This window comes from Myotis nattereri, assembly GCF_964212035.1.
Source record: "Myotis nattereri genome assembly, chromosome: 12".
NCBI lineage: Eukaryota > Metazoa > Chordata > Mammalia > Chiroptera > Vespertilionidae > Myotis > Myotis nattereri.
This window is the reverse complement of record NC_138087.1, coordinates 77487135-77512477: the sequence shown is the minus strand read 5'-3', so window position 1 is coordinate 77512477 and position 25343 is coordinate 77487135. Positions and strand designations below refer to the sequence as shown.

Below are 25343 nucleotides of genomic sequence, written 5' to 3'. Positions count from 1 at the left end.
TCTGATCCCTCCTTTTCAGCTTCTTTCGCCAAGATGCGCGGTGGCTGCCGGAAGCAATTCCGAGGTGGTTTCCGGGATCGCGGTGATGTGGCCCCCCCGTCTCCCTCCCCTTCCCGAGATGTCGGAAGAAGTCCGACAGAAAAAATTGGCGGAGGCCAGGAAAAAGGTAAAAGGCGCCGAGTCGCGGCTCCCCGACTTAGCCCAAGGTCCCTTGACGGCCGGACCGTCGTCAGGGTCTGTGCTGCCTCTAGAGGCACACGGGGCCAGACCCCGGGCGCCCCTAGGCGTCCCCCCGAAAGTCTTCTCACCAGCCCCGCCCCCCCACCCCCCGCAGCCCAGCTCCCGCCCTCGCTTGTCCGCTCCGGGTGACTTTGGGCTGGTGACCCCCGAGGTTCCCGGCTCCAGGCTCGGCCCTCGCCTCCTGCCGCCCAGAACCGGACCTCCTGGGCTCCCAGGGCTCCCAGGGCTTGCTATCTCCAGGGACCCGGATCCGGGCCCGGCGCTCCCTTCCCCCAGCGCGGAGCGACGACTCGGGCGTCGGTTGGGAAGAGTGGAATGTAGTTATGTCACAATCCCCCTGGAAACTGTCATTATCGCCCTAAGCCCCGTGTTTGATGTGACGACCCAGTCTCCCAGTGTTTTCATCCCCTTTCCGGTTCTCTGGTCACGGCCCAAATTTCCAGCTTCAAGGGGACTCGGGACTATGGGACTTATTAGGTCAGAGAGGTTTCAGGCTCCCTGGCTCCAGCCTGTACGTCATCCGTAGACATTGATAGCGTGAAAAGCCTGCATTGCACTGGTGAGCTCGAAACGTTGACCATATCTCTGGGTGTCGATGGGGAGAATGTGTTTTGTTTAGTTTGGTTTTCTCCCAGGTTTCTAACTCTCCAGAGAGACTTTGAAATTTTTATTCTGAATTCTCGTAACTCATGTTCTAATTCCCTATGATTCTGGAATCATATTGGCCCGCAGTCAGTGCTCTTTGGAGTGAGATCTGCTTATCCTCTGCGGAGCACTGCACTTCACAGCTGGGAATCTTTCCCAAGCCTCATCTCAACATGGAGTGCTCTGAGTGCCGCAGGAGAAATAGCACCAGTTTTGCTGGATTCTCTTGAGAGAGGAAAAGCCTGTTATCTTAATACTACAGGCCCAGTGCATGAATTCGTGCACACATGGGTCTCAGTCTGGCCGGCAATCAGGGCCAATCGGGGTTATGGGAGGTTGGCCGGCTGGTGGGGGCAGGGACCGTGGGAGATTGGCTGTGGGAGCCCACTGACCACCAGGGGGCAGCTCTTGCATGAAGTGTCTTCCCCCCTGGTGGTCAGTGTGCGTCACAGTGACTGGTCGACTGGTTTGTTCGGTTGCTTTGGCTTTTATATATATAGAATACTTAGGGATGACATTTACGTAGATTTGTAAGATTATAATAGACTTCTCTGAAATGGTGCTTGGGTTGTCTTATTTCTGTTACCATCCCAGATTCTCTAGGGGTGCGCCTTCACTGCCTTCTGCCATTAAGCTACACTGATGCAAAAGTTTGAGAAGCAGTGGTGTACATCTCCAACAGATGCATGAAGAAGGGTCCTTATGTCTGATCACTTAAACGTTAACCCCTTCTACCTCTGGTTTTGTCCCCTGGCAGCTACTGATTTATGGCGTAACCCCCAGAACTCAGAGTCAGAAGACTTAGTTTAAATGCTATTACTGCCTTTTTTTTTTTTTTTTTAAAAGCTTTGTTATTAGTCCATTTCTTCAGTCATTAGGGAAGAATTGCAACACTTTGTAGGGTGGTTGTAGCATTAAATCAGATGGTGAATATGAGTATTTTTTAAACTGTGAGATGTAAATCCAGGGGTTTGTAGCTGTCATGAGTCTCACCGCTTTTCCTTTTTGCAGTTGAGAGAATTCCAGCAGCAGCGAGGCATTGGTGCTCCGTCAGGAGCTAAGAAGAAAAAGAAGGTTAAAAATGGCAGTAGCCCCGAGACAACCACTGCTGATGGTCATTCGCCTGAGGATGTGAGTCTTGGCTTCTGGGGGTAGGGTGCTCAGGGAGCAGTAGAGGGTAGAGGTTAAAGATTGTGGAAGGAGTATCTAGTACTGGTTAAGAATTCTGAGTTTGAATTCTTTTTATTTTTAAATTAATTTTTATTGTTGAGGGTATTACAGATGTCCCCCATTTTCTCCCCATTGTCCCCCCTTTTTAAAAATTTTTACCCGAGGACATGCTTATAGCGAGGAAGGGAGAGAGAGAGAGAAACACCTGTTGGTTGCCTTCTGTATGTGCCCCAATCAGGGATCGAACCTGCAACCCAGGTATATGTCCTGACCAGGAATGGAACTTGCAAGCTTCCATTGCACAGGATGATGCTCAACCAACTGAGCCACTATGGCCGGGCTTGAATTCTTAATTCTCCCCCTCCCTCTGCTAGGAATATGGTTTGGGGCAAATTGTTTAAGCTATTTGGGCCTGTGTTTCCACATCAGTAAAATCAGGGTAATATTGTCTTACATTTATGAAGCTTAAATGACATTGTTGTTTTTATATTAATCCCTTAATATAGGGCCTGGTGTGAGGTAAAGATCCAGTAAAGGGTAGTTGCTACTGGTCCTGCTTATCTGGTGGTTTTTCTCATCCCCAGTCTCCAGGAGAAGCCAGGCTGTGAGAACAGCCAGCAAAAGAGCCCCAGGGTACAGTGAGGAGCCCCAGGGTACAGTGAGGAGCCCCAGGGTACAGTGAGGAGCCCCAGGGTACAGTGAGGAGCCCCAGGGTATGGTGAGGAGCCCCAGGGTACGGTGAGGAGCCCCATGGTACGGTGAGGAGAGCCCCAGGGTACGGTGAGGAGAGCCCCAGGGTACGGTGAGGAGCCCCAGGGTACAGTGAGGGGAGCCCCAGGGTACAGTGAGGAGAGCCCCAGGGTACGGTGAGGAGCCCCAGGGTACAGTGAGGGGAGCCCCAGGGTACAGTGAGGAGAGCCCCAGGGTACGGTGAGGAGCCCCAGGGTACGGTGAGGAGCCCCAGGGTACGGTGAGGGGAGCCCCAGGGTACGGTGAGGAGAGCCCCAGGGTACGGTGAGGGGAGCCCCAGGGTACAGTGAGGGGAGCCCCAGGGTACGGTGAGGAGCCCCAGGGTACGGTGAGGAGAGCCCCAGGGTACAGTGAGGGGAGCCCCAGGGTACGGTGAGGAGCCCCAGGGTACGGTGAGGAGAGCCCCAGGGTACGGTGAGGAGAGCCCCAGGGTACGGTGAGGGGAGCCCCAGGGTACGGTGAGGAGAGCCCCAGGGTACGGTGAGGAGAGCCCCAGGGTACGGTGAGGAGCCCCAGGGTACGGTGAGGAGCCCCAGGGTACGGTGAGGAGCCCCAGGGTAGGGTGAGGAGCCCCAGGGTACAGTGAGGGGAGCCCCAGGGTACGGTGAGGAGCCCCAGGGTACGGTGAGGAGCCCCAGGGTACGGTGAGGAGCCCCAGGGTACAGTGAGGGGAGCCCCAGGGTACGGTGAGGAGCCCCAGGGTACGGTGAGGAGCCCAGGGTACGGTGAGGGGAGCCCCAGGGTACCGTGAGGAGAGCCCCAGGGTACGGTGAGGAGAGCCCCAGGGTACAGTGAGGAGCCCCAGGGTACGGTGAGGAGCCCCAGGGTACGGTGAGGAGCCCCAGGGTACGGTGAGGAGCCCCAGGGTACGGTGAGGGGAGCCCCAGGGTACGGTGAGGAGCCCCAGGGTACGGTGAGGAGCCCCAGGGTAGGGTGAGGAGCCCCAGGGTACAGTGAGGGGAGCCCCAGGGTACAGTGAGGGGAGCCCCAGGGTACAGTGAGGAGCCCCAGGGTACGGTGAGGAGCCCCAGGGTACGGTGAGGAGCCCCATGGTACGGTGAGGAGAGCCCCAGGGTACCGTGAGGAGCCCCAGGGTACGGTGAGGGGAGCCCCAGGGTACGGTGAGGGGAGCCCCAGGGTACGGTGAGGGGAGCCCCAGGGTACGGTGAGGAGCCCCAGGGTACGGTGAGGAGAGCCCCAGGGTACGGTGAGGGGAGCCCCAGGGTACGGTGAGGAGCCCCAGGGTACGGTGAGGAGAGCCCCAGGGTACGGTGAGGGGAGCCCCAGGGTACGGTGAGGAGCCCCAGGGTACGGTGAGGAGAGCCCCAGGGTACGGTGAGGAGAGCCCCAGGGTACGGTGAGGAGCCCCAGGGTACGGTGAGGAGAGCCCCAGGGTACGGTGAGGAGAGCCCCAGGGTACGGTGAGGAGCCCCAGGGTACGGTGAGGAGCCCCAGGGTACGGTGAGGAGCCCCAGGGTACGGTGAGGGGAGCCCCAGGGTACGGTGAGGAGAGCCCCAGGGTACAGTTAGGGGAGCCCCAGGGTACCGTGAGGAGCCCCAGGGTACGGTGAGGAGCCCCAGGGTACGGTGAGGAGAGCCCCAGGGTACGGTGAGGAGCCCCAGGGTACGGTGAGGAGCCCCAGGGTACAGTGAGGAGCCCCAGGGTACGGTGAGGAGCCCCAGGGTACGGTGAGGGGAGCCCCAGGGTACGGTGAGGAGAGCCCCAGGGTACGGTGAGGAGCCCCAGGGTACGGTGAGGAGAGCCCCAGGGTACAGTGAGGGGAGCCCCAGGGTACGGTGAGGAGCCCCAGGGTACAGTGAGGGGAGCCCCAGGGTACGGTGAGGAGCCCCAGGGTACGGTGAGGAGCCCCAGGGTACGGTGAGGGGAGCCCCAGGGTACCGTGAGGAGCCCCAGGGTACGGTGAGGAGCCCCAGGGTACAGTGAGGAGAGCCCCAGGGTACGGTGAGGAGCCCAGGGTACGGTGAGGAGCCCCAGGGTACGGTGAGGGGAGCCCCAGGGTACGGTGAGGGGAGCCCCAGGGTACGGTGAGGAGCCCCAGGGTACGGTGAGGGGAGCCCCAGGGTACGGTGAGGAGCCCCAGGGTACGGTGAGGAGAGCCCCAGGGTACAGTGAGGGGAGCCCCAGGGTACGGTGAGGAGCCCCAGGGTACAGTGAGGGGAGCCCCAGGGTACGGTGAGGAGCCCCGGGTACGGTGAGGAGCCCCAGGGTACGGTGAGGAGAGCCCCAGGGTACGGTGAGGAGCCCAGGGTACGGTGAGGGGAGCCCCAGGGTACGGTGAGGGGAGCCCCAGGGTACGGTGAGGAGCCCAGGGTACGGTGAGGAGCCCCAGGGTACGGTGAGGGGAGCCCCAGGGTACGGTGAGGAGAGCCCCAGGGTACGGTGAGGAGAGCCCCAGGGTACGGTGAGGAGCCCCAGGGTACGGTGAGGAGCCCCAGGGTACGGTGAGGGGAGCCCCAGGGTACCGTGAGGAGCCCCAGGGTACGGTGAGGAGCCCCAGGGTACAGTGAGGAGAGCCCCAGGGTACGGTGAGGAGCCCAGGGTACGGTGAGGAGCCCCAGGGTACGGTGAGGGGAGCCCCAGGGTACGGTGAGGAGAGCCCCAGGGTACGGTGAGGAGCCCAGGGTACGGTGAGGGGAGCCCCAGGGTACGGTGAGGGGAGCCCCAGGGTACGGTGAGGAGCCCAGGGTACGGTGAGGAGCCCCAGGGTACGGTGAGGAGCCCAGGGTACGGTGAGGAGCCCAGCGGTGAGGAGAGCCCCAGGGTACAGTGAGGAGCCCCAGGCGCTGCATTCGGAGTCTGGAGCCACCTCTGGGCGGCCTCAGGAAAATCACTTCCCCCACCTGGCCTCAGTTTCCTCATCTGTGAGATAATATCATTGGATCAGATTAGCGTCTTTCAGACTTATTTTTAGCTGTGATCCCTTTTGTTCAAGCAACCCTTTACTTGGAAGCCTGGTTTTTAAAGTGGAGGTGGGGTCTGGAGCCCTGGCATCCTGGGCCTGAGGAGAGGGTGTGATGGGCGTATTCAGAGCTGCACTGGTCAGGTGACTCCACGCTGTGTGACTGCCTCGCTCGGGGCTGTTGTTCATGTGCGTTGATTTCCGCCTGTGGCAAGGCAGCAAGTGTCTGTCTGGAAAGATGGCGCCGGCCATGGTATTGATCCCCTTCTCTTTCTGTAGCATTTAATTTCCCGAACCCATCTCTTCTTCCTTCCCTGACTCTCTTGCCTCTCTCTAAGCCACTTTTCTCTTTGTCCCCCGCCCTTGTTTTTGCCTTTTCGCTTCCTGTAGATTCAGGATATTCTGAAGGTGTTGGTGTGCGACCTTAACCATTCCAATGGGGTAGCGCTCTCCCCATTGGACGATTGGAAGGTGAGGCAGTGCTGAGCCCCCTCTCTGGCTTGTTCCCTCCCAGCTGTGCATGTCCCCGAGGCTTCTCTGGTTTGGGGGGTTCTTTACTCTCTGGCTTATTTTTCTGTTGCTGTCATTAACCCTCGGCCTGTCTGTGTCTGCTTTCCCACCTGCTGGGTTGACTGGGTTTGTTTTCTTCCCCCACCTCTTCTATCACCTTGGAGCAGGTGAGATGCACCTTGAAGGTTAAAGGTAATTTGGGAATAGCTTCCAGAACAGGTGTGTAGGTTTTGAGTTTTTTGACCTTCCAAGTTTTTGAATGGCCAGTGGTGCTCTCAGACTAAGAGGTTAAATAAAACCAAACCTTCAGGTCTTGCCCTGTGGGCCTCTGTTCCCAAAAGAGCAATAGACGGCAGAGCAGTTTGTCATTTTTCAGGTTGATTAATTTTGGTTTGAGAGTCAGCTATCTAGGGTTAAGAGAAAGGGAGTAAAAATCAAATATGGACACAACCATATTCAGTGGGCCCCGGAGAAGAGAGGGGAGGAACCAGGTAGAATGCCCGCTGAGGGAGGCAGGCTGTGCTGAAAGGGGCAGGTGAGAATGTGGCAACATTCCTCATGCTCAGCTGAGAAGAAGTTGGTTTTAAATGGACTTGAGGCTGGAGGGGGTGGCATTTGGGTCTGGTTTGAAGATCCCGAGGTGGGTCACATCCATCCATATGGAGAAGGGAAAATGGAAGTTCCTGGCCAAGGGTGTGGTACAGGTAACGGCCAGGATTATGAGCACACAGAGCACATTCCAGAAAGGCGGGGAGCCTGGTGTGTACCGGGCCAGGAGATGACGTCCTCCGGGTGTGATGCTGGCACTTCCTCCTTAATTGACTTCCTTGGGGGACTCTGCCAGGCCAGAGGAGTAGGGCTGAAATGGGGCCAGATCCTGTTGGAGGGAGCATGGGGTGGAGGGCTGGGACTCGCCCTGCTGGCTGGTGGTGGAGTATTTCAGTCGTCAGGACTACTCACGCCCAGTTGGTCTGGTCTCTCCAGGTGCTGTGACTCACCTTGTCAGCTCGAGTGGCGTGGGGAGGGCACATAGGCCTAAAGGAATCCTGAAGCTGGGATTCACATGACCTGTGCCCACATCCTTCTGTCCTTCTGGAAATGAGGATGCAGGTTCCCATAGTCCCTTCTTGCTTTTTGTTGGTGTGTGTTTTTTAAATATTTTTATTGATTTCAGAGAGGAAGGGAGAGAAAGATAGATAGAAACATCGATGATGAAAGAGAATCATTGATCGGCTGCCTCCTGCACGCCCCCTAATAATATCGAGCCCGAAACCCGGGCATGTGCCCTTGACCGGAATCTCTTCAGTCCACAGGCCAACGCTCTATCCACTGAGCCAAACCAGCTGGGGCTTCTTGTTTTTAAATCCTCTCTTTATCAATTACTGTTTCCCACTTAAGTTTTCTACTGCAGTAATGCAGGCCTGTGATTGCAGTATCCGGGCAGAAATACAGCATTTCCAGAAATGGGGAATAATGGAGAATTAAAAAAAAATGTTTTTAATGGAATGGAACGTTTGAGGGGAGTAGATAATGTTTTGTTTTTCTTTTTTAAAAATTGATTTTTAGACAGAAGAAGGGAGGGGAGAGAGAAAAACATCTATCTGAGAGCCAAATACCCATCGGCTGCCTCCTGCATGCCCCGCACTGGAGATCGAGCCCAAAACCTGGGCATGTGCCCTGAGCCGGAATCGAACCCACAACCCTTCAGTGCATGAGACTTTGCCCAACCAACTGAGCATATTCTTTATAAGCATGGACTTATAACTCCATACTTAGCTATAAGACTTAAAATTGTGAAATAACTTGGTTGCTCACAAATAGTCAAGTTGTATATATTTAAGTCTTTAGAAACGTACTTTTTCTCCTCTGAGCTTTTTTGTGTCTAATGCTAGGGATGAGTGGGAATCCAAGATGCCAGGAGGGACCTAGACCTTGCTGGGGCCCATGGCTGGAAGGGTGCCCACCTCCCCCAAAGTCTTCTGTCCGGTCAGCTCAGAACCCCTGTTCTTACGTATTAGAGTCAGTTGTACATGTTGGCAAGGCAACACCATGTTCTAGGGCCAAAGGTCACAGAGTGGACAGTAATGCAAATAACTCCACCACAGCTCCTCCAGGTTCTGCAGCACTGGCTCTAAGGAGGGTGGCAGATTGGGACTTTCAGAGGCCAGAGCTGAGGTGTCCAGAGAGCAGGCTCCTCCCCCCCTCCCCCAGAGGTGCAGCCTCTTCCTCTGGGACCCAGCTTGGCTAGACAGCTCATGGCTCCCTAGCACTGTCCTTCCTCAAGCTTCAGCTTGTCACCCATCTTCCTGTCTCTTTGCCCATCTGGCCTCTTAGCTCTCTAGAGCCAGAGTCTTGGACCAAGCCCGGAGAGAGGCGGGTGGGGCTCTGGCCAGGCAGGTGGGGCCAGCTGGGGAGAGAGAGCGGCTTCTCCATGGCTCCTGATCAGTCCAGGGTTGCTGTTCAGGAAGCCCGCCCGCGGGTGGATATCTTTCCTCTGCTTTCTCAGGTGGCTTCTTGGTTGGGTCGTTGTGTTGGAGCTAGGAGGTTGGGGTGGGTTTACTTTCTACCCCCAGGAACAGGGAGAGGCCTCTAGCTGGAAAGCTTCATTCCCAGAAAAGACCTGAGTCGGGCAAACGCAGCCAGTAGCTGGTGGGAGGAGGGGAGGGCGGGGAGGAGAGTGAGAGGAAAGCGGTGTTGACCAGCTGTTGATCCGCTGCTCCATCACTGTGCCCTCTGCCCAGCAAGGACCCAGGGTGGGGGTCACTGAGGCTCAGGCAGGCTTCCCTCCTCCCTGGTGGGCACGCCTTCCTTCCACCTGCTGTGGCTGCCACAGGTCGGAGCCTGGCACTGCCTGCTGCGCTCCGGGGAACAAGGCCTCTGTTCTTGAACGTCTTGCAGTCCTGCTTTGAGCTCTGGCCGGCCAGAAGGCTGCAGAGTGGCCCGAGCCCTGGGCGAGCCCTGGCCACACCCCAGAGTGGCTCCCAGCATGTGTGACTGTCACTCCACTGCAGCTACACCTGTCCTACCTGCTCCGCACCCTGCATCCATGGCAGCGAGAAGCCTTCCCTGCATGCCCCCTAACCCCCTGCTCTTTCCTGCGATAGGCGCCCAAAGACCACCCGGCCCCCGCGGCCCTGCCTCCTGATGACACCGTGTCGCCTGGCGGTGTCCTTTCCCCCAGGGCTGCTTCATCTGCTCAGGTTTGTGCCTCTTCCCCCCTGCCCGCTGCCTTCACCCCTTTCCTTCCCAGACTGGCCCTCGTGGATTCCCTCCTTTCTTCAGGCGGCTTCGTTCCAGGAGCCAAGCGCCCTTCCTGAGGACCAGGGTGGGGGCGGCCAGGGCCAGGTTTTCCCTCAGTTTGGGGAGCTGGAAGGTTGTCAGAATGAGCTGGCTCACCTCACCCCTGGCTTGTTCTCACCTCATGCGTTTCTTCCCGAACAGAATTATGATCCTGAAAATGTTCCTTTTGTCCTGTCTGAAAGCACGTGAGTGTCTCCTGTGGGGGCAGCAGTTGCTAGGCGGAGGGAGTCGGGGCAGGCCACTGCCCATGACCCCTTCTTTCCCATCGAGCCTCCTGCACCCCTGACTCCTGTGTTCACCCCCAGATTCTCTTCTACCGAGAGCCTGCGTCAGCTTTCCCAGCAGCTCAACGGTCTCGTATGTGAGGTACCCCAGAACCGGGAGCCCAGAGGGAGCTGGATGGGGAGGAGAAACTGTGATAGAAATTGAGGCAGAGGTTCCCAGGAGGGAGGGAGATGCTGGGAGCAGGCACTCGGCCGGGTGAGGTTGAGCTAGTCGTTCCTTCGCCGGGCCTCTTTGAAGCTCTGCAGATGAAGGAGTTGGACCACGACATCAGTTACCTCCTTTTATCCTGCTGCAGGAGGCACAGGATGAGAGCTGCTTGGGAGGGGTGGGTTGAGGGGGAGAGAAGAACCAGGAGAGGTTGGCACAAAGGGGTTATGGGAGGAGGGGGCCAGCTTAGGAGGCAGAAAATAAAATTTTGCCAGTTGCTGGGGAAGACAGGAAGTCGGAGGCTTAGGCGTGGAGAGGGACAGAGAGCATCTCCATGTGAGCTCTTTCATCTCTCCTAGTCTGCATCCTTCGTCAATGGGGAGGGACTAGCATCTTCTGCTAATATAAAGGCTCTGGAGGTGAGTGGCCCTGGACTGTGGCTCAGTGACCCTGCAGGCCAGCCTCCGGACCCCAGCGGAGGGGGCTGGGTGCCCTGCTGCCAGCTGAGACCGCCCGGACACCCCCAGCCCTAACGATTGCTCTCTCTACCTCTCCCCCCACCCTCCTCCAACTCCTCCTCTCTGCATGCGCCTCAGAGCCGGTACCAAGAACTATCTCTAGCCCTGGATTCCAGCAATCTAACAAACAAACAACTCAGTAGCGAGATAGAGGAATTGGTAAGAGTCCAGTGGGGTCCCCTGATTCCACGCTGCCAATCTGGGGCTCTGAAGAAAGGGGCCGGGAGCCCTAGTGCCAAGGGAGAATGGGGTGCGGGGGGGCCTAGGCCTCAGCTGGAGGGACCCCAGGGTGCGGAGCATGTGGCATGGCTCGCTCTGTGGCTGCCCTCTTTGCCTGCTCTCTGTCCTCCGTACACCCCTGCTTGTCAAGCCTTCTCCACACTTGCCCTGGGGACACTATTTAGGGAAAGAACTAGCTTGACTGTTGTGTCCTGGCCCTGACTCTGCCCCTAATTTGCTCTGTCTTTGACCTTGAACAAGTCACTTCTCTCTGGACTTCAGTGTCCTGAGGGTGTAGAAGTAGAGGGTTTCTAAAGTCTCCTTTAGCTCAAAATACCCAAGATGGAAAGGTGCTTGTCATTCCGATATCTGCTATTGACGGAGCCTGTCCCGTGGGCTGTGCTCTGGAATATTCGGTGAGTGAGTGAGTGAGTGAGTGAGTGCCCGGCCACACCACGAGCTGGCAGGGGGTCTTTCCCACTCAAAGCCCGTGGCTAGAGCTTTATGTCAGGGTCCTCAGGGATCCAGGGAGCAAAGCACCTAGACCCCAAGTCTCTGCTTGGGAGCTTTAACGTCTCCCTTTAAAAGCCATTCCTGGTCCCTGCCATCCCTCTTCAGTCCGGGGAGCATAGTAAAAGGGACAACCTCGGTCACCTTCCTTTGATTCTTTCCACAGAAACGGCAGAACCAGGAAATTGCAGATCAACTAGAAAAAGTAATGTGATTTCTTTGTCTGCTCATTACACGGCTGAGGGGCTCGGAGGAGGACTCAGCCTGGAAAAATAAGGGGCCCACCCCTCCCCCCCAGACCCTCCCCTTCCTCCCCCCACTCCTGCCCCCTGCCAGCCTGGCCTCATTGGTGGGCTTGTCCTGGGCCATCGGTGGCACCTGGGGCATGTTCTTTGCTGTTTCATTCCTCCTCCTCCCAGTCAGAGGTGTTTCCTCTCTCCCCGCAGGAGAAGCAAGAATATAAGCAAAAGCTTGCGAAGGAACAAGGGGCCCTGAGAGAGCAGCTGCAGGTGAGCCAGGCGGAGCGTGCCCCCCATGCTCCCTAGGTGTGTGTGTCCCGCTTTCTCAGCACTGGTTTGGCTTTTCTTCCAAAGGTTCATATCCAGACCATAGGGATCCTAGTGTCCGAGAAGACAGAATTACAGACCGCGCTGGCCCATACTCAACAGGCAGCCAGGCAGAAAACAGGTGGGAATCCTCGCCCTGTCCTGCTTCCTGCTTCAGCCCGGCACACGGGCAGGCCTTGAGGGGCCATCCTTCTTTGGACTCGGTGTCTGTCCTTCCAGGAGAGGCGGAGGATCTCGCTGGTCTCCTGCAGTCTTCCCAGCAGCGCGTCGGAGACCTGGAGCGGACGCTGTGTGCCGTCTCCACGCAGCAGAAGCAGGCGGACAGGGTGAGCCCGGCCGCCCACCCAGCCACTGGGGGCGCAGCTTCTCCGGGGCGGGAGTGAGCCTCCAGTTCCCTTTTTTAAAAAAAATGTTCTTTTTTTTCTTTTCTTTTAGTCCTCACCCAAGGATATGTTTTCTAATTTATTTTAGAGAGAGAGGAAGGGAGAGGGAGAGAAACATTGATTGGTTGCCTTCTATGTATGTGCCTGACTAAGGGATCAAACCTGCAACCTGGGTATGTGTCCTGACCAGGAATCAAGCCCTCAACCCTCTGTGCACAGGACTGCGTTCCAGCCAACTGAGCCACACTGGCCAGGGCCCAAGGCCCATTCTGAGCATGGAGGGTGCTGTCCGCAGGCAGCTGGGCCGTTTCCCCACTGCTTTCAAGTGTGTGGGCTGTTAGAAGCAGCCTGTGGATGAGTTGGTTGCTGTGGTTGTTGGGCATGTACTGTCCAGAGCGAGCACTGGATTTGGAGCCCAGAGCCTATGTGCCAGCCCTGCCCTTAACTGGCAGTGTGCCGTGGCCAAGTCCTAGGCACAGAACAGTATTTTTAATATGTTATCCTGTGTGTAGGAAGGGGAGAAGTGTGTGTGTGATGTAAGTCACATCTGAAAGGACTCATACAATCCCAGGGGGAGAGGTACAGGGTGGCTGGGAGACATGTCACTTCTGTGCCTTTTGAGTTTGGGGCTGAGTCAGTATCATCCATTAAAAATATGAAAGATTGCAATAAAAATTTAACCCCCTCCATAATGTGCCCCCACCCCAGGCCTGAGTGTTCAGCCATAATTCTAAGTGATTTTAGGCAAGTGGATTAACCTCTGATGCCCCGTGTTGCTCGCCTGTAAAAGGTGAGCAGTGATAGTAACTGTTTCCGTGGTGATTGTGAGGATTCAGAGTTTAGCACAGCGCTGGGGAAAGTGCTCAGGAGGGTTCAGCATGGTGAGGGGTGGCAGTAGTACTGGCAGCACTACCCGCTGTCCGGGCCTGTCAGCCAGCTGTGACGCTCCACCTGCCTCTTCCACCCTCACCAGGTTCTCACTAAGCCAATGAGAACATGGGCTCGGGAGAGCTTTGGAGAAATGGAGTGCGACTCCATGTGAGAAAGTTGCTGTTACTCTTCGTCTGCCAGCCCACCTGACCTCACCTTTCTATTGTTTGCAGCACAACAAAGAACTCACCAAAAACCGTGATGCCCTAAAGCTGGAGTTATACAAGAACAAGTAGGATGGGGCGCGGGGCGGGGGTGCTGGAGGCGTGCTGGGGGCCTGGGCCGGGTGGTGTGCTGGGAAGCGGGAGGGACACAAGTAGCACCGCGAGGAGGCTGTCCTGGTTGGACACGTGCAGCCTGCTCTAGTCCCTGCTGTGCTGACTCAGTGCTTAACCTCATGCAACTCATGTCCTTGTCTCTGGCCGGTCATTGTGACTCTGGATCCCGGGTCCCTTCCCATGCCGCTAGTCTGCGGTTCTGTGCTGAGGGCGGTGGGTGGGTTGGTTGCCACAGTGACCCTTGCTGTTTTTTATTCATGCCTTCCTCCACTGCCTCTGGCCACAGCAAAACGAACGAAGACCTGAAGCAGGAGAACTCGGAACTGCAGGAGAAGCTTCGGGTCTTGGTGACGGACAGAGAGGCCTCGCAGCTCAGGGTGGAGGAGCTGCAAAAGAAGCTGGAGATGTCGGAGCTGCTGCTGCAACAAGTGAGGGGCTGGGCCCAGGGAGTCCCCGCCCCCTCCAGCTGGCGCCTCTGCGGTCGTTGTGGGTGACCCCAGCCAGGAGCTGGGAAACTTGGATCCTTGTTCTGGTCCTGCCAGAGAATCCTGTAGATTTTGATAACCATCTACAACTCGGGGCCCTGCCCTGAACTGTGGAATCAGAAACTAAGGTTTAGGGATGTTTCGTTTTTGTTTTTAAAAGCATCCTGTTTGAAAACCATTGTTTTATAGATGACATTGATCAGGCTGCCCCCTGAGTCTGTCTTCTTCGTCTTGGGGGACCGAACCACCAGGTAGTCAGGGTGCCCGGGTCAGAGAGCGCCTCCTCTTCAGTTTCTCCACACTGAGCAATACTCTGCCTTCATGGAGCTAACTTCCTTCCCCTGGGTCTGTCTGCCCTCCGGAGCAACACGGGAAAAGCCTCAACTCTTTGCCAAGACAGACCTGCAGACACTTTGAAAGGGGGTGTGTGTGAATCCCCGTCTTTCCTCAGATCTTTTCTGAGCTATACACCCTCCTGATTGCTGTCTCCTGGATGTGACCTGGTTGTCAGGGACCCCAGAGTGAAACACCAGTCTCCAGATTTGGTCCGGCCTGGGCAGCAAGCAGACTGCTGTTCCCGAGATAGGCAGTCTGACAAGTGGCCGGCTGGGGATAGGAGACGTCAGGGCCTCAGGGTGCTCTGAGGTTCAGATGGCTGCTCCTACTTTTGACCCAACCACTCCATTTTGAGGGCCAGCACCGGTGTGTAATCTCACTCGCTACAGCTATCTGAAAGGCCCCCAGGAAGGGTACGACGAATGTATGCTGTATTCATAGGTTGGACTACTGTGCAGCCATTACACAATTAAATATATCTTGTATGCAGCAAAGTGAAATAAGTTTCAGAACCATATGTAACTGAACCCCAAGACAACATAGCTGTAACAGGCACCCCAGATTGGGAGGACTGAATCTGGCGGGAAGGTTGGGAGGACTTGGAACTCTCACTGAATCGCTGACAATGAGTATTGAGTAAATATAAACCTGTGGACATGGTACTAATAAAGTGAGGATAGAGCTCTTTACGGACCTTGAGTTGTTCAGACCCTTTTGGGGAGCATTCTGTGGAACTGCCGGGGCTCCGCAGATCTAACCTCATTTTCCACCATCCAGTTTTCCAGTCAGTCTGAAACCCCTGACAGGAAGGAGCAGTTACAGCAGGCGCTGGAAGAGCGGGCGCAGCTGGAGGCACACGTGGAGCAGGTGAGGCTTTGCAGAGGGCGGGGTGTGAGGAGAACGGCTCCAGGTGACCCCGGCTGACTCTGCGCCCGCTCTTCCAGCTGAAGGAGTTGCTGAAGCAGCTGCAGATGGAGAGAGACCAGTATGCAGAGAATCTGAAGGAAGAGAATGCCATCTGGCAGCAGAAGATGCAGCAGATGTCAGAGCAGGTGAGTGTGCCCTCGGCCCCCACCTTAGGTCACTTGCTCTTTCTGGGCATCTGTGGAATGGGAATCATATCACGTGTGTGTGCAGGTAGATGCGTAACGTGTTCTTTTTTTAATTTTTAAAAATTTTATTAATTAGAGAGAGAGAAACATTGGTTTCCACTTATTTAGGCACCATTGGTTCATTCTTACATGTGCCCTGACCGGGTATAGAACCCACAACCTTGGCTCATAGGGACAATGCTCTGCCCAACTGAGCCACCAGCCAGGGCTGGACGTGTGTGTTTGTAGGTGGGGGCAGAGAGGGAGATGGTCGCGTGGCCATGGCTCCATCCCCTCCCTCCATACTCTCCGTGCTTTGGGCAGGTGTGCAAGCTGAGGGAGGAGAAGGAGCAGAGCATGGGTCAGGTGCAGGAGCTGGAGACCAGCTTGGCCGAACTGAGGAATCAGATAGGTAAGCTGAGGCTGGTGACCTGGGAGCAGGACTCATGTCGGGGAGCTGGAGAGGCTGGCTGGAATGCCCCCGAGGAGGGGGGCAGATGGAAGGACATTGTGCAAAGGGGAAGAGGTGTATACCAGGAGCTGCCGAGTCTTGCAATCTCTCTGAGCCTCAGTGTTTCCATCTGAAAAAAGGGGTGGAGTGCCCACTGTCAGCCCAGAGTTGTCTTGAGCATGAAACTGTAGAGAACTCTACTCAAAGTGTCTGGAAAGATTGAACATCATAGGAGTGGGGATTAGTAGCAGGAAGCCAAGATTTGGGGTGAGGAACCCGAATTAGCTGTGGACCAAGAGGCGAGAGGCCCTTATTGTCTGCTTGCCTCCTCAGCTGCCCCCCCACCCCAGGAGCCCCCGGCAGGGCCCTCGGAGGAAGAACAGCGGCTACAAGCCAAAGCAGAACAGCTTCAGCAGGAACTGGAGGTCCTGACAGGGCAGCTGCGGGCCCAGATTCAGGACAATGAAAGTCTGAGTCGCCTGAATCAGGAGCAGGGGCAGCGACTGCTGGAGCTGGAGCAGGAGGCCGAGCGCTGGGGCGAGCAGGCGGAGATGCGCAAGCAGATCCTGGAGGACATGCAGAGCGACCGCACCACCATCAGCCGTGCGCTGTCCCAGAACCGTGAGCTCAAGGAGCAGCTGGCTGAGCTGCAGGACAGCTTCGTCAGGCTGGTGCGCAGCCCTGCTTGCCCAGCCTGCCCCCTCCCTTGCCGAGTCCTTTCCTGCCGGGCAAGACACTCAACCTCTCTGGGCCTTTGTTGTCCCACCTTTAAAATGGGGTGGTATGGTCCTTACGTGAAATGGAGCCCATGAAGGCATCCTGTGACCCAGGGAGCCCATGTGGATGAATGTGGGGAAGCGGGGAGTTGGGGGATTCCCTCCCTGCTTCTACTCTCTTCTGAGCTGGGTGGGGGGGGGGGGTTGACATCAAATTCTGGTGTCTCCAGCTGCATTGGGTGGCCACAGATTGCTTCTCTCTGTCCAGACCAACGAGAATATGGAGATCACCAGCACGCTTCAGACGGAGCAGTATGTCAAGAAGGAGCTGGCCAAGAAGCTGGGCCAGCTGCAGGAGAAGCTGGGGGAGCTGAAGGAGACGGTAACGCTGCCCCAGCTGAGAAGGGCTCAGAGTCGGGCACTGGCCTCTGGGGCGGGAGGCATTGGGCAAGGATGAGCTGTTCTTCAGAGCCTGTGACTGCATTGCCCCCTGCCCCCTGCCCTCTGACCTGTACAGTTGTGTAGCCCTGTGCTGTAGGTCATCATCTCCAGTGGAGGCATGGAGCTCGCTTAGAGGGGAAGAGACGTGGTATATGGTGGGCGGCTCTTTGCAGTCAGCCCTGGCTTCTAACCTCAGCCCACCAGTCCCTGTTCACGTCCCATCTCCAAGCTCAGCTTCCTTAACTTTAAAGGGAGACTAGCACTTTGCTCATGGAGGTCTGAGGCTTAAACGAGAATCGTGCATGTGAAGTATCAGGCCTTTAGTGTGCAGCTTAGCAGGTACTGGTGGGCGCTCTGTGCTTGTCCACGAGCCTGTGGCCTAAAGTGAAAGTAGAAAGCAGGTTGTTATGAGGTAGGAGCCTGGTGAAGGCGGCATGGGACTCTGGACAAGGGAGGCAGTCACTGAGGCCCTGGAGGGAGGGAGCCAGGGGCCTGGGCAGAGGCCTGGGCAGGAGGTCTGTGCCGATCTCAGAAGCAAGCCACCACTTGCCCTCACACCCAGGATCTTCCCGCAGGTGGAGCTGAAGAGCCAAGAGGCCCAGGGTCTGCAGCAGCAGCGGGACCAGTACCTGAGCTACCTGCAGCAGTACGTGGCCGCCTACCAGCAGCTGGCCACCGACAAGGAGGCCCTGCAGAAGCAGGTCCTGGTGCACTCCCAGCTCATGGAGCAGCAGCAGCAAGAGGAAGTTCAGGGCCAGGAGGAGGCCAAGAAGGCCCGCCAAGAGTTGCAGGAGACCCAGGTGAGGGAGTTGGAGTGCTGGGCCCCTCAGCCCTGAGTGGGAAGGCCTGCAACTTGTGTCCCTTCTCACGCTCTTTCCTGGCCCCTTAGGGGCTCCTGGAAGCTGTCAGCCAACAGAACCAGCAGCTACAGGCCCAGCTGAGCCTCATGGCTCTGCCTGGGGAAGGTAACTGGAACCGCCCAGAGGGAGAAGCCAGAGCCCGAGGGGGAGGGGACTTTTAGCAGCAAAGAGCTGAGTTAGAAGAGACCTTTAGGACAGCGGGGCAGAGCTGGGTCCCAAGCTATCTTCTTGGGCTGCTCCACCTCCCTGTGGGGTTGTCTGAGGCCCCTTTGGCTGCCCCCAACAGGCGATGGACTGGATGGAGAGGAGATGGAGGAGGAGGCTCCGCGGCCAAAGCTGAGCGTCCCGGAGGACCTAGGTAGCCGAGAGGCCATGGTGAGCTGACCTCCCTGCCCTTTCCTGTCCCACCTTCCTGCCTCCCTCTGAGGTCCCTCCCGGACACCCTCGTCACCTCTGGTTTCTATCCTCTAACTTCTCTTGATTCCCAACCTCCCCTGGGAGCCAGTGGTCAGACACCACCCCATCCCTGAACCACAGATGTGTCCATAGAGGCCCTGTGATGGGACGGTCCGCTCTGCCTCTGTGCCTCCCGCTTGTCCTGAGCATTCCCCCGCAAAGGCACACACGCCCCTCTTGCCCGCAGGTGGAATTTTTTAACACGGCCTTAGCCAGTGCTGAGGAAGAACGGGCACAGCTGCGCAGGGAGCTGAAGAAGCAGAAGCTACACTGCCGGCACCTGGCGCAGCTGGCAGCCCCATCCCAGCGCAAGCTAGAGGCGGAGACCCCAGCCCCGAGCCCCGAGGGGGGCAGCGTGCCTGCGGACACCCACCAGGCCCTCCAGGTGGCCATGGACCAGCTGCAGGTGAGTGAGTGTCCGCTGGCCAGGGCCAGGGAGGGTGGGGATGGGCAGGGCAGGCGGCTGCTGAGCCCTGCCCCTGCTTTGTGGCTGCAGAGCCGCTTTACAGAGGTGATGCAAGAGAACGTGGATCTGAAGGAGCGGGTTGAGGAGCTGGAGCATCGCTGCATTCAACTGTCTGGAGAAACAGATACTATTGGTGAGCGGGAAGGCCAGGGCCCGGGGCAGGGAGCGCTGTATGGCGGGCGGGGATCCCCAGCAGCTGAGCCCTCCCGCTCTTCGCAGGAGACTACATCACCCTGTATCAGAACCAGAGGGCAGTGCTGAAGGAGCGCCACCGGGAGAAGGAGGAGTACATAAGCCGGCTGGCTAAGGACAAGGAGGAAATGAAGGTAGGGCCCCTGACCACCTCTGTGGGCGGGGCCAGGGCCGGGTGTGGCTGCTGAGTGCCTCTCTCTCCAGGTGAAGCTATTGGAGCTGCAGGAGCTGGTGGTGCGCCTGGTTGGTGAGCGGAATGAATGGTATGGCAGGTTCCTGGGGGCTGCCCAGAACCCTGCTGGGGAGCCCACGACAGCGCCCCCAGCCCCCCAGGCAACTGGAACTGCTCATAGCCAAGGTGGTGAGTAGAGCTCTCGGAGAGGGTGAGTGGGCAGGTGGGGGGGGGGGGGAGGGGGAGCTCTCACAACACTCAGAACCCTGCCCTTCTCAAAAGATCTCCACGAGGTGAGCCTCGCGGACGGTGTGGAGCCGGGCCCCGCTGCACTTGAGAACTCCACCGCACAGCAGATCATGCAGCTGCTGTGTGAGCTGCAGAGCCCCCAGGAGTACCCAGGCTTGAGCAGGAACCCCTGCATCCCCTTCTTCTACCGGGCCGATAGCGATGCTGGCGTGAAGATCATGGTGATCTGATAACTTGACACTACCCCCGGAGAATTATAATAGGGGCGGCAGGGATGGGGTGCAGGGACTAGGTGGGGAGAGCCCACCCAGTCCCTGCACCCCACTCCTGCCGCTCCTATTATTATTATAATGCAAGAATAAACTTATTTATTGATAACGTATGACAGAGGAAGGAGGTGGGGATGGGGTTGATTCGACTCTATTTGTTTTATTTCGGAATAAATGGATTTAGCCATACTGCCCTGTGTGTTTATTTTTAAAATATGTTCTTACTGATTTCAGAGAGAGGGAGGGAGAGGGAGAGAGAAACATCAATGAGAGAAAAACACTGATCGACTGCCTCCTGCACGCCCCACACTGGGCACGGAGCCCACAACCTGGGCCTGACCAGGAATCGAACCATGACCTGGTTCATAAGTCAGCACTCAGTCACTGAGCCACGCCAGCCAGGTGCCTTGTGTGTTTCTGTTTCCGGCCACTGGGTCTGGGGTTCTGTGCCTGGGTACCGAACAGGAAGTGGGGCCTGCTAGCAGAGGGCAGGCTTCTGCGTTGTGGAGCAGAAGGGTGTCTGAGCATGTGCAGTGGGGATGTTAGGGATCTGGACCTGTCACATGCTGCTTGGTGAAGCCTGGGGGACCCCCGGGGTCAGCCACAGGGCTCTAAGGGGCCCGAATGGCTGCCAGACTCAGAAGACTGATCTAACCCTGGGGAGGGAAAGCAGCATCCCAGCACCCGAGAGAGCCGACTTCCAGGCCAGCTGCTTTCCGATCCATGACCCTGCCCTCCCGTGGCCTGTTTGTTCAGTCCCTCCACCCTGCCCGCCCACACCCCACATTCTCCCTCCAGGCTGATGGTGCTCCTTCCCCCTAGTGGTCAGAGCAGGATTCACCGGATGAGGACCTGCAAATATCCAGGTGCTTTCCCAGTAGCCGTGGAAAGCGTGGGGCCTGGTTTTTATCATTCCTGACAGCACCCTAGCAATGGCTGGGTCCTTCCCACCCCCGCACCCCAAGGTTAAACCTTCACCTCTCTCAGTGCCACAAACATAAGCCAGCAGAGGACACACTTTTCCCCATTGTCCAGAAATGGGTTTTATTTATTCTCAGCCAAGAGACAGTAAGACTGGTAGCAGTCAGAACCACGCAGCTGCCAATACAGCACCCCTGCGCAGGAGGAGGGAGGGGTGGGGTGGCAGCAGAGGGGGCTGGCTGTCACAGGCTGGGTGGGCATGACAGGGAAGCTCATCAGAGGTGGCACACTTTGGAGGAGGATGTCAGGGTGACTGTGTTCCCTTATAGTTGGGTCACAAGACTCCTCAAGGACAGCACGGTAGTTCCCAGCACTAGAGGTGAGACTGTGGCAGCCATGTCTGTGTGCATGTATATATATATATGTATAATATATGGTTATTTATAGTTATTTATAGAACGGAGCAGGAGAAATACCACAGAGGGGCACAAGTTTCACCAACGTCACGCTGGGTGTGTCAGCTCACCACTACAACGGACTAAGTCACAGATGAAGGGGGAGGCTTTGGGGCTGGGGAGCCACTGTCAAGTCACAGAACAGCCGTCCAGGAAGGCTTGGAAAGAGAAGTCTCCGAGGAATAGAGGGATCTGGTTAGAGGTCGAAGGGGGGCCTGGGGCTCTCAGGACGGGATGGACTTGCCTGACCCGATCGGCTGGCAGTTGGAGAGGAAACAGAACAGGAGAGAGGAGGGAGAGAGCTGGTAAGGCAAGGGCAGCTGAGCCCACAGGCGTGTGAGGGGAGGGCAGGGGAAGAAGATGCAGGCGAAGGTGTGGGCAAGGGTTCTGGAAGAGAGGGGAGAGACAAGAAAGGGAAGGTGGAAGGGAGGAGCTGGAGATGGGCGGGGCCAGAGCTTTGTGGGGTCTGGGCTGGAGGCTGGGGTGGCCCTCCCCCGCCACGCACGCTGGTCTCTCACACACCACCAGGCAGTGCACCCATAGCTCCAGACACATGCTCAGCCCCCGCTGGCTTCCTTCTTCTGTGGTTCCCTATCCTCAACCCACTGGCCCAGGCCACCACTAGCCTCAGGGAGGATGGGGCTCTGAGCCCCAGGCAACAGCCACCAGGCCTGATGGAAAAGACAGGAGAAAGAACACTGTTTCAACCAGGAGGGCAAGGCTAAAAGGATGGCTGGAGGGAGCCCTGGAGGCCTCTGGGTGGGCAGAAAGCTCGGGAGTCCTCTGAAGGGACCCTGGGGAGTGGAGGACAGGCAGCTGGATGCCAGTGGCCACAGGCTTATAAGTCTAAGAGGGGAGCCTCAGGTGGTCGGGGGACCGCAGGTCGCGTAGGTGAGGCGGGGCCCTTCCTGCTGGGGAAAAGCAGAAGAATGAGTCAGCGGCAGGGACAGAGTGGCAGGCGGCTTCGCTGGGCGAGTTCTGCGGCCCAGCCGGACGGAACTCAGAGAGGCTGGCCTGCCCAGGTCAGCAGACACTGCCGTCCCCCTGGCTGGAAAGTGGGGGCCGCCTCTAGGAGCAACAGGCCCAGGTCTGTGAGCCCTGGGGCTGGCTGGGTGCTGCACCTGGGGCTGAGAACGCTGCCTTCAGTCGTGCACTCCCAGGCGTGGCAACACCAAGGAGGCGGGGGAAGGGGCTGCGGGAGCCTGCCTCGCCTGTGAGGTGTGTTCTGGGCTGATGGTGTGGATAGGACCCCGAGGCTTTCAGAAATCATCCACCAACCAGAGCCTTCTCCCCAGATCACTGCACAGTAGAGGTGGGACTCTGCCCTCTGGTGGATTCGGGTCCTATTGCTCCACGGCTGTGAGCTGGCCGTCCTGCCCGAGCACGGCTCAGACTGGGGAGCTGGGGAGCGAGTATGGCCCCCCAGGGTGAAGTTCCAAGGCTGCCTGAGCCCAAGCTCCCTGCCCCTACACCCTAAGCCACGAGCTCTCTGCCCTCTGGCCGCGCTGGAGAACACCCATGTCTGCCAGCTTGGGTGTGGAGCCTGTCCCAAGAGCCCCCCAGGCTCAGCCACGGAGATCCTGGGCAGTGGCACTGAGTCCCGAGGCTCGCTGAGAAGGGAGGTGAGAGAGCAGCTGGCAGTGAGGACAGAAGGAGGAAAGAATAAGTCTGGAGCTGCAGAAGGGAGAGGGCGGGAGCCGGGCCCTGCAGTCCTAGGTGTGCCCCCCGTGTGGAGCTGGTGCAGCAGGGGCAGACACACCACTCATGCAGCAGGCCAAGAGGCATGTACCTACCGTGGCTGACGCTCCTCAGGGGTCACTGATAGTGATTCTGAAAGACAGCACGAAATCAACATGGCAGTTCACACGCACGGACAGGGCAGGCCTGGGGGTGGCGGACACGCTCACACACACGCACGGGCGTGCACACAATGCTGTGAGGCCCCACAGCCCCGCATGCACACGCTGACACACATGCCCACAAACAACACGCATCCACCTCTCCCTCCTCCCACTGCCCAGCACCCGCGCTGGCTGGCACGTGCAGCATGGATCCGGGGCATGCAGCCACTTGGCACACTGAAGCACGCGGGGGCCCGAGTCACAACACAGAAGCTCGCCCGCATACAGGAGGCATTTGCACCAGCTCCCTGCACACTCAGGCCTGGCGTGCTCAGAGGGCCGTCTGCAATGCTCCATAGGAACAGGTTTTGCTTTCTGAGGATCCAGTTGTCATTTCTCTGCCCAAGAGCCTTCCATGGCTCCCTGTTGCCCACCGTGTTGAGTCCTAACAAGTCCAACTTTTCTGTGGACTCTGAGGGTTCTTCAAGCTGCCCCGTTGTGCCCAGGGCAACCTTTGCTTATTCTTCCTCATTCTATCTGCACTCTGCTCCGGCCAGCGGCTCTCCTCAATGCGCCCCACACCAAGCCTTTGCCCACACTGCCGCTCCCTACCCAAATGCCTCCCAACCCTGACGACCGAGTCTTATCTCAGTCAGCACCGTGACCTCACTGAGGTCAAGCTGCCCTGAGACGCCCTGAGACTGCTCTCGTCCCTGAGGCAGGACCGTGATCTGCCAAATGTTTCCTGCGTGTTAGCAAAATGGGAGTTAGAGCAGGTACCAAATCTTCAAGTTCCCGTATGCCAGACCTCAGCACAGACCTGGGCATGTCAAATACCCGGAAGAATCTGAACTCACGTTGGAAGTTAGCCAAGTGCTCGTAGAGCCACCTTTGTGGTTAAGGAGGCATTCCTCTAGCCACTGTCTCCCTTGAGCCCCACTCCAACCCTGGGGAAAAGGCAGAATGTTAATTCTCACTTGGTCAAAGGGAGACTGAGGCCTGGGAAGGGAACACGACTTGTCTACAGGCCCGAGTGAACCAGAGCCTCTGAACTGCTCTTGATCAGTACCGTGCTGCCTGCTTTGCCCCATCTGCTTTGACCACAGGTCACCATAGAGCAAGCCTCATCGCTGCTGCATTTCGGGCTCAGGAAGGCTGGACCCATGACCCTACCCTCCAGCCATCTGGAAACATAAATAGACGCTGTTGGTCTGATTTGTGCTTCCTCAGACATGTCCAGTGGGAACAGGGCAGACTGTTAGATATCAGAGTGAGCTCCCTTAAAAGAGGGTCATGGATCGAGAAGCAAAGCCAAGGGATGAAGTAGAATCCTTTTCCCTGAAAACCTCTGGGAAAGGGTCAGTCTTCACCCACTCCTGTCCCACACTCACCATGTTGGCCCAGGACAGGCAGGGCCAGAGGCAGGGGAAAGGAAGAAAGCCATCAGATTGTCCCATGGCTCCCAGGCCCTTTCCCAGCTGCTCCACGTCCTACCCCTGGCCTGGGTGCCATTCTCACACTCTCACACCCGTGTGCACGCCCACACACACATCACACACCTCGCTGGTCACAGTCACAGCCTGGCCTCTCTCCTGTGAGTCAGAGGCGGGACACCCTCCTGGGACAGCTCAAAAGAGTCAGGACTGGGAGGTGGGGACATCAGGGTAGCCCTGCGTGTAAGTGAACAACATCTACACATTCCAGGACGTCCTGGGTTCAGATCCTCAGACCTGAGGCAGGCTCACTAGGGACTGGGTGTGAGAAGTGGAGGACAAATGGAGAAGGGGAGGAAGGAGGAATGCAATATGTGACAGATAGAGTGGAAAAGGAGGGAAGCGCCATGCAAGTGCTGGAAAGAAGGGGGCAGGTGGGAGGAGCCCCACCGCCCCCTCCCCAGAAACGACCACCTCCGGGACTCAGCGCTCCCTAGGGGGCAGGCTCCTCCAGCCCTCGGCCGGGCCACACCTCCGGGCTCTGGCACCCTCGAGGGCGGGCTCAGGCGGCCAGGGCGGACGCTGCAGAATCCAGCCACATCTCCCTCCCGGCCACGCCCGCCCGGCGGTCTCTTCCGCGGCTTTCAACCCCTACTCACCTGGGGACCCCGGGCGGGGCACGGTTGGGGCGCGAGGGCACCTGGGGGGGAGGACCGAAGGGATCAGGGGAAGCCCCCGGCCTGGAGGGCACGGGGGGCGCCGCCCCCAGGGCGGACCCAGCAGGCGGAGGCCCAGGAGCAGGGCCCCGCGACCCGGGCCGGGCTGGGGGCACGGCGGGGGCTCGGCGCTGTGGCGTGGGGCTGGACGTGGGTGACCTGCGGGCGAAAAGGAGCCGAGGACAAGAGGCGAGAGATGAGCGGCTCCGCCCCACCCGAAGCCCCGCCCCAGCCCGTGCAGGCCCCGCCCATGCACGCAAGCCCCGCCCCCAGTGGTCGCTGGAGCGTCAGCCCCGCCCCCAGGGGCTCCCATGTTCCAGCTCCGCCCCGCCCCGCAGCCAGCGCTCCATGGCAAGCCCCGCCCCGCGACAAGCCCCTCCCTCTCTAAGACCCGCCCCTCGCTCCAGTGGGAGCCGCCCCG

General features: G+C 58.0%; 2 protein-coding genes across 11 annotated transcripts in view; one reads left to right on the top strand and one right to left on the bottom strand.

The window, feature by feature from the left end:
• Nucleotides 1-79: 79 nt before the first annotated feature.
• Nucleotides 80-19745, top strand: GOLGA2 (golgin A2). 2 transcript variants are annotated; one of them, XM_081103919.1, is made up of 28 exons: nucleotides 80-166; nucleotides 1897-2016; nucleotides 6117-6197; nucleotides 9341-9436; nucleotides 9678-9721; nucleotides 9842-9902; nucleotides 10328-10387; nucleotides 10565-10645; nucleotides 11382-11420; nucleotides 11662-11724; nucleotides 11809-11902; nucleotides 12001-12107; nucleotides 13268-13326; nucleotides 13659-13800; nucleotides 14971-15060; nucleotides 15138-15245; nucleotides 15609-15696; nucleotides 16069-16406; nucleotides 16720-16833; nucleotides 17468-17692; nucleotides 17782-17857; nucleotides 18039-18127; nucleotides 18396-18614; nucleotides 18705-18807; nucleotides 18894-19000; nucleotides 19071-19227; nucleotides 19321-19458; nucleotides 19599-19745. In XM_081103919.1, exons 1-28 carry the CDS (start codon nucleotides 86-88, stop codon nucleotides 19670-19672), a joined length of 3054 nt encoding a protein of 1017 aa, XP_080960045.1. In that variant the 5' UTR covers nucleotides 80-85; the 3' UTR covers nucleotides 19673-19745. The 2 variants fall into 2 exon arrangements, with proteins under 2 accessions (XP_080960045.1, XP_080960046.1); XM_081103920.1 differs by lacking the exon at nucleotides 19599-19745 and having other exon boundaries at nucleotides 19321-19555.
• Nucleotides 19746-20571: 826 nt separating this feature from the next.
• The window catches only part of DNM1 (dynamin 1), a 43161-nt gene continuing 38389 nt past the window's right edge, over nucleotides 20572-25343 (bottom strand). For 3 of the 9 annotated variants that reach the window (XR_013996690.1, XM_081103913.1, XM_081103914.1), the window contains exons 20-21: nucleotides 24866-25081; nucleotides 20572-21189 (exon numbers count right to left, since the gene is read on the bottom strand). Coding sequence is in view for 6 of the 9 variants with exons in the window: in XM_081103913.1 (XP_080960039.1) it covers nucleotides 21129-21189; nucleotides 24866-25081 (277 nt within the window). In the remaining 3 variants the exon portion in view is untranslated. Of the gene's footprint in view, nucleotides 21844-22725; nucleotides 22763-24865; nucleotides 25082-25343 lie in introns of all 9 variants that reach the window. The other 6 variants (XR_013996689.1, XM_081103916.1, XM_081103915.1 and 3 more) reach the window with 5 other exon arrangements.

What these genes read in the sequence shown, in the direction of transcription:
- GOLGA2 (XM_081103919.1), top strand. Translation starts at nt 86, where the DNA reads ATGTGGCCCCCCCGTCTCCCTCCCCTTCCCGAGATGTCGGAAGAAGTC. An exon ending in GGCAGCCAGGCAGAAAACAG is followed by an intron (nt 11,903 to 12,000) that starts GTGGGAATCCTC and finishes CTGTCCTTCCAG; the next exon opens with GAGAGGCGGAGGATCTCGCT. An exon ending in AGCAGAAGCAGGCGGACAGG is followed by an intron (nt 12,108 to 13,267) that starts GTGAGCCCGGCC and finishes TATTGTTTGCAG; the next exon opens with CACAACAAAGAACTCACCAA.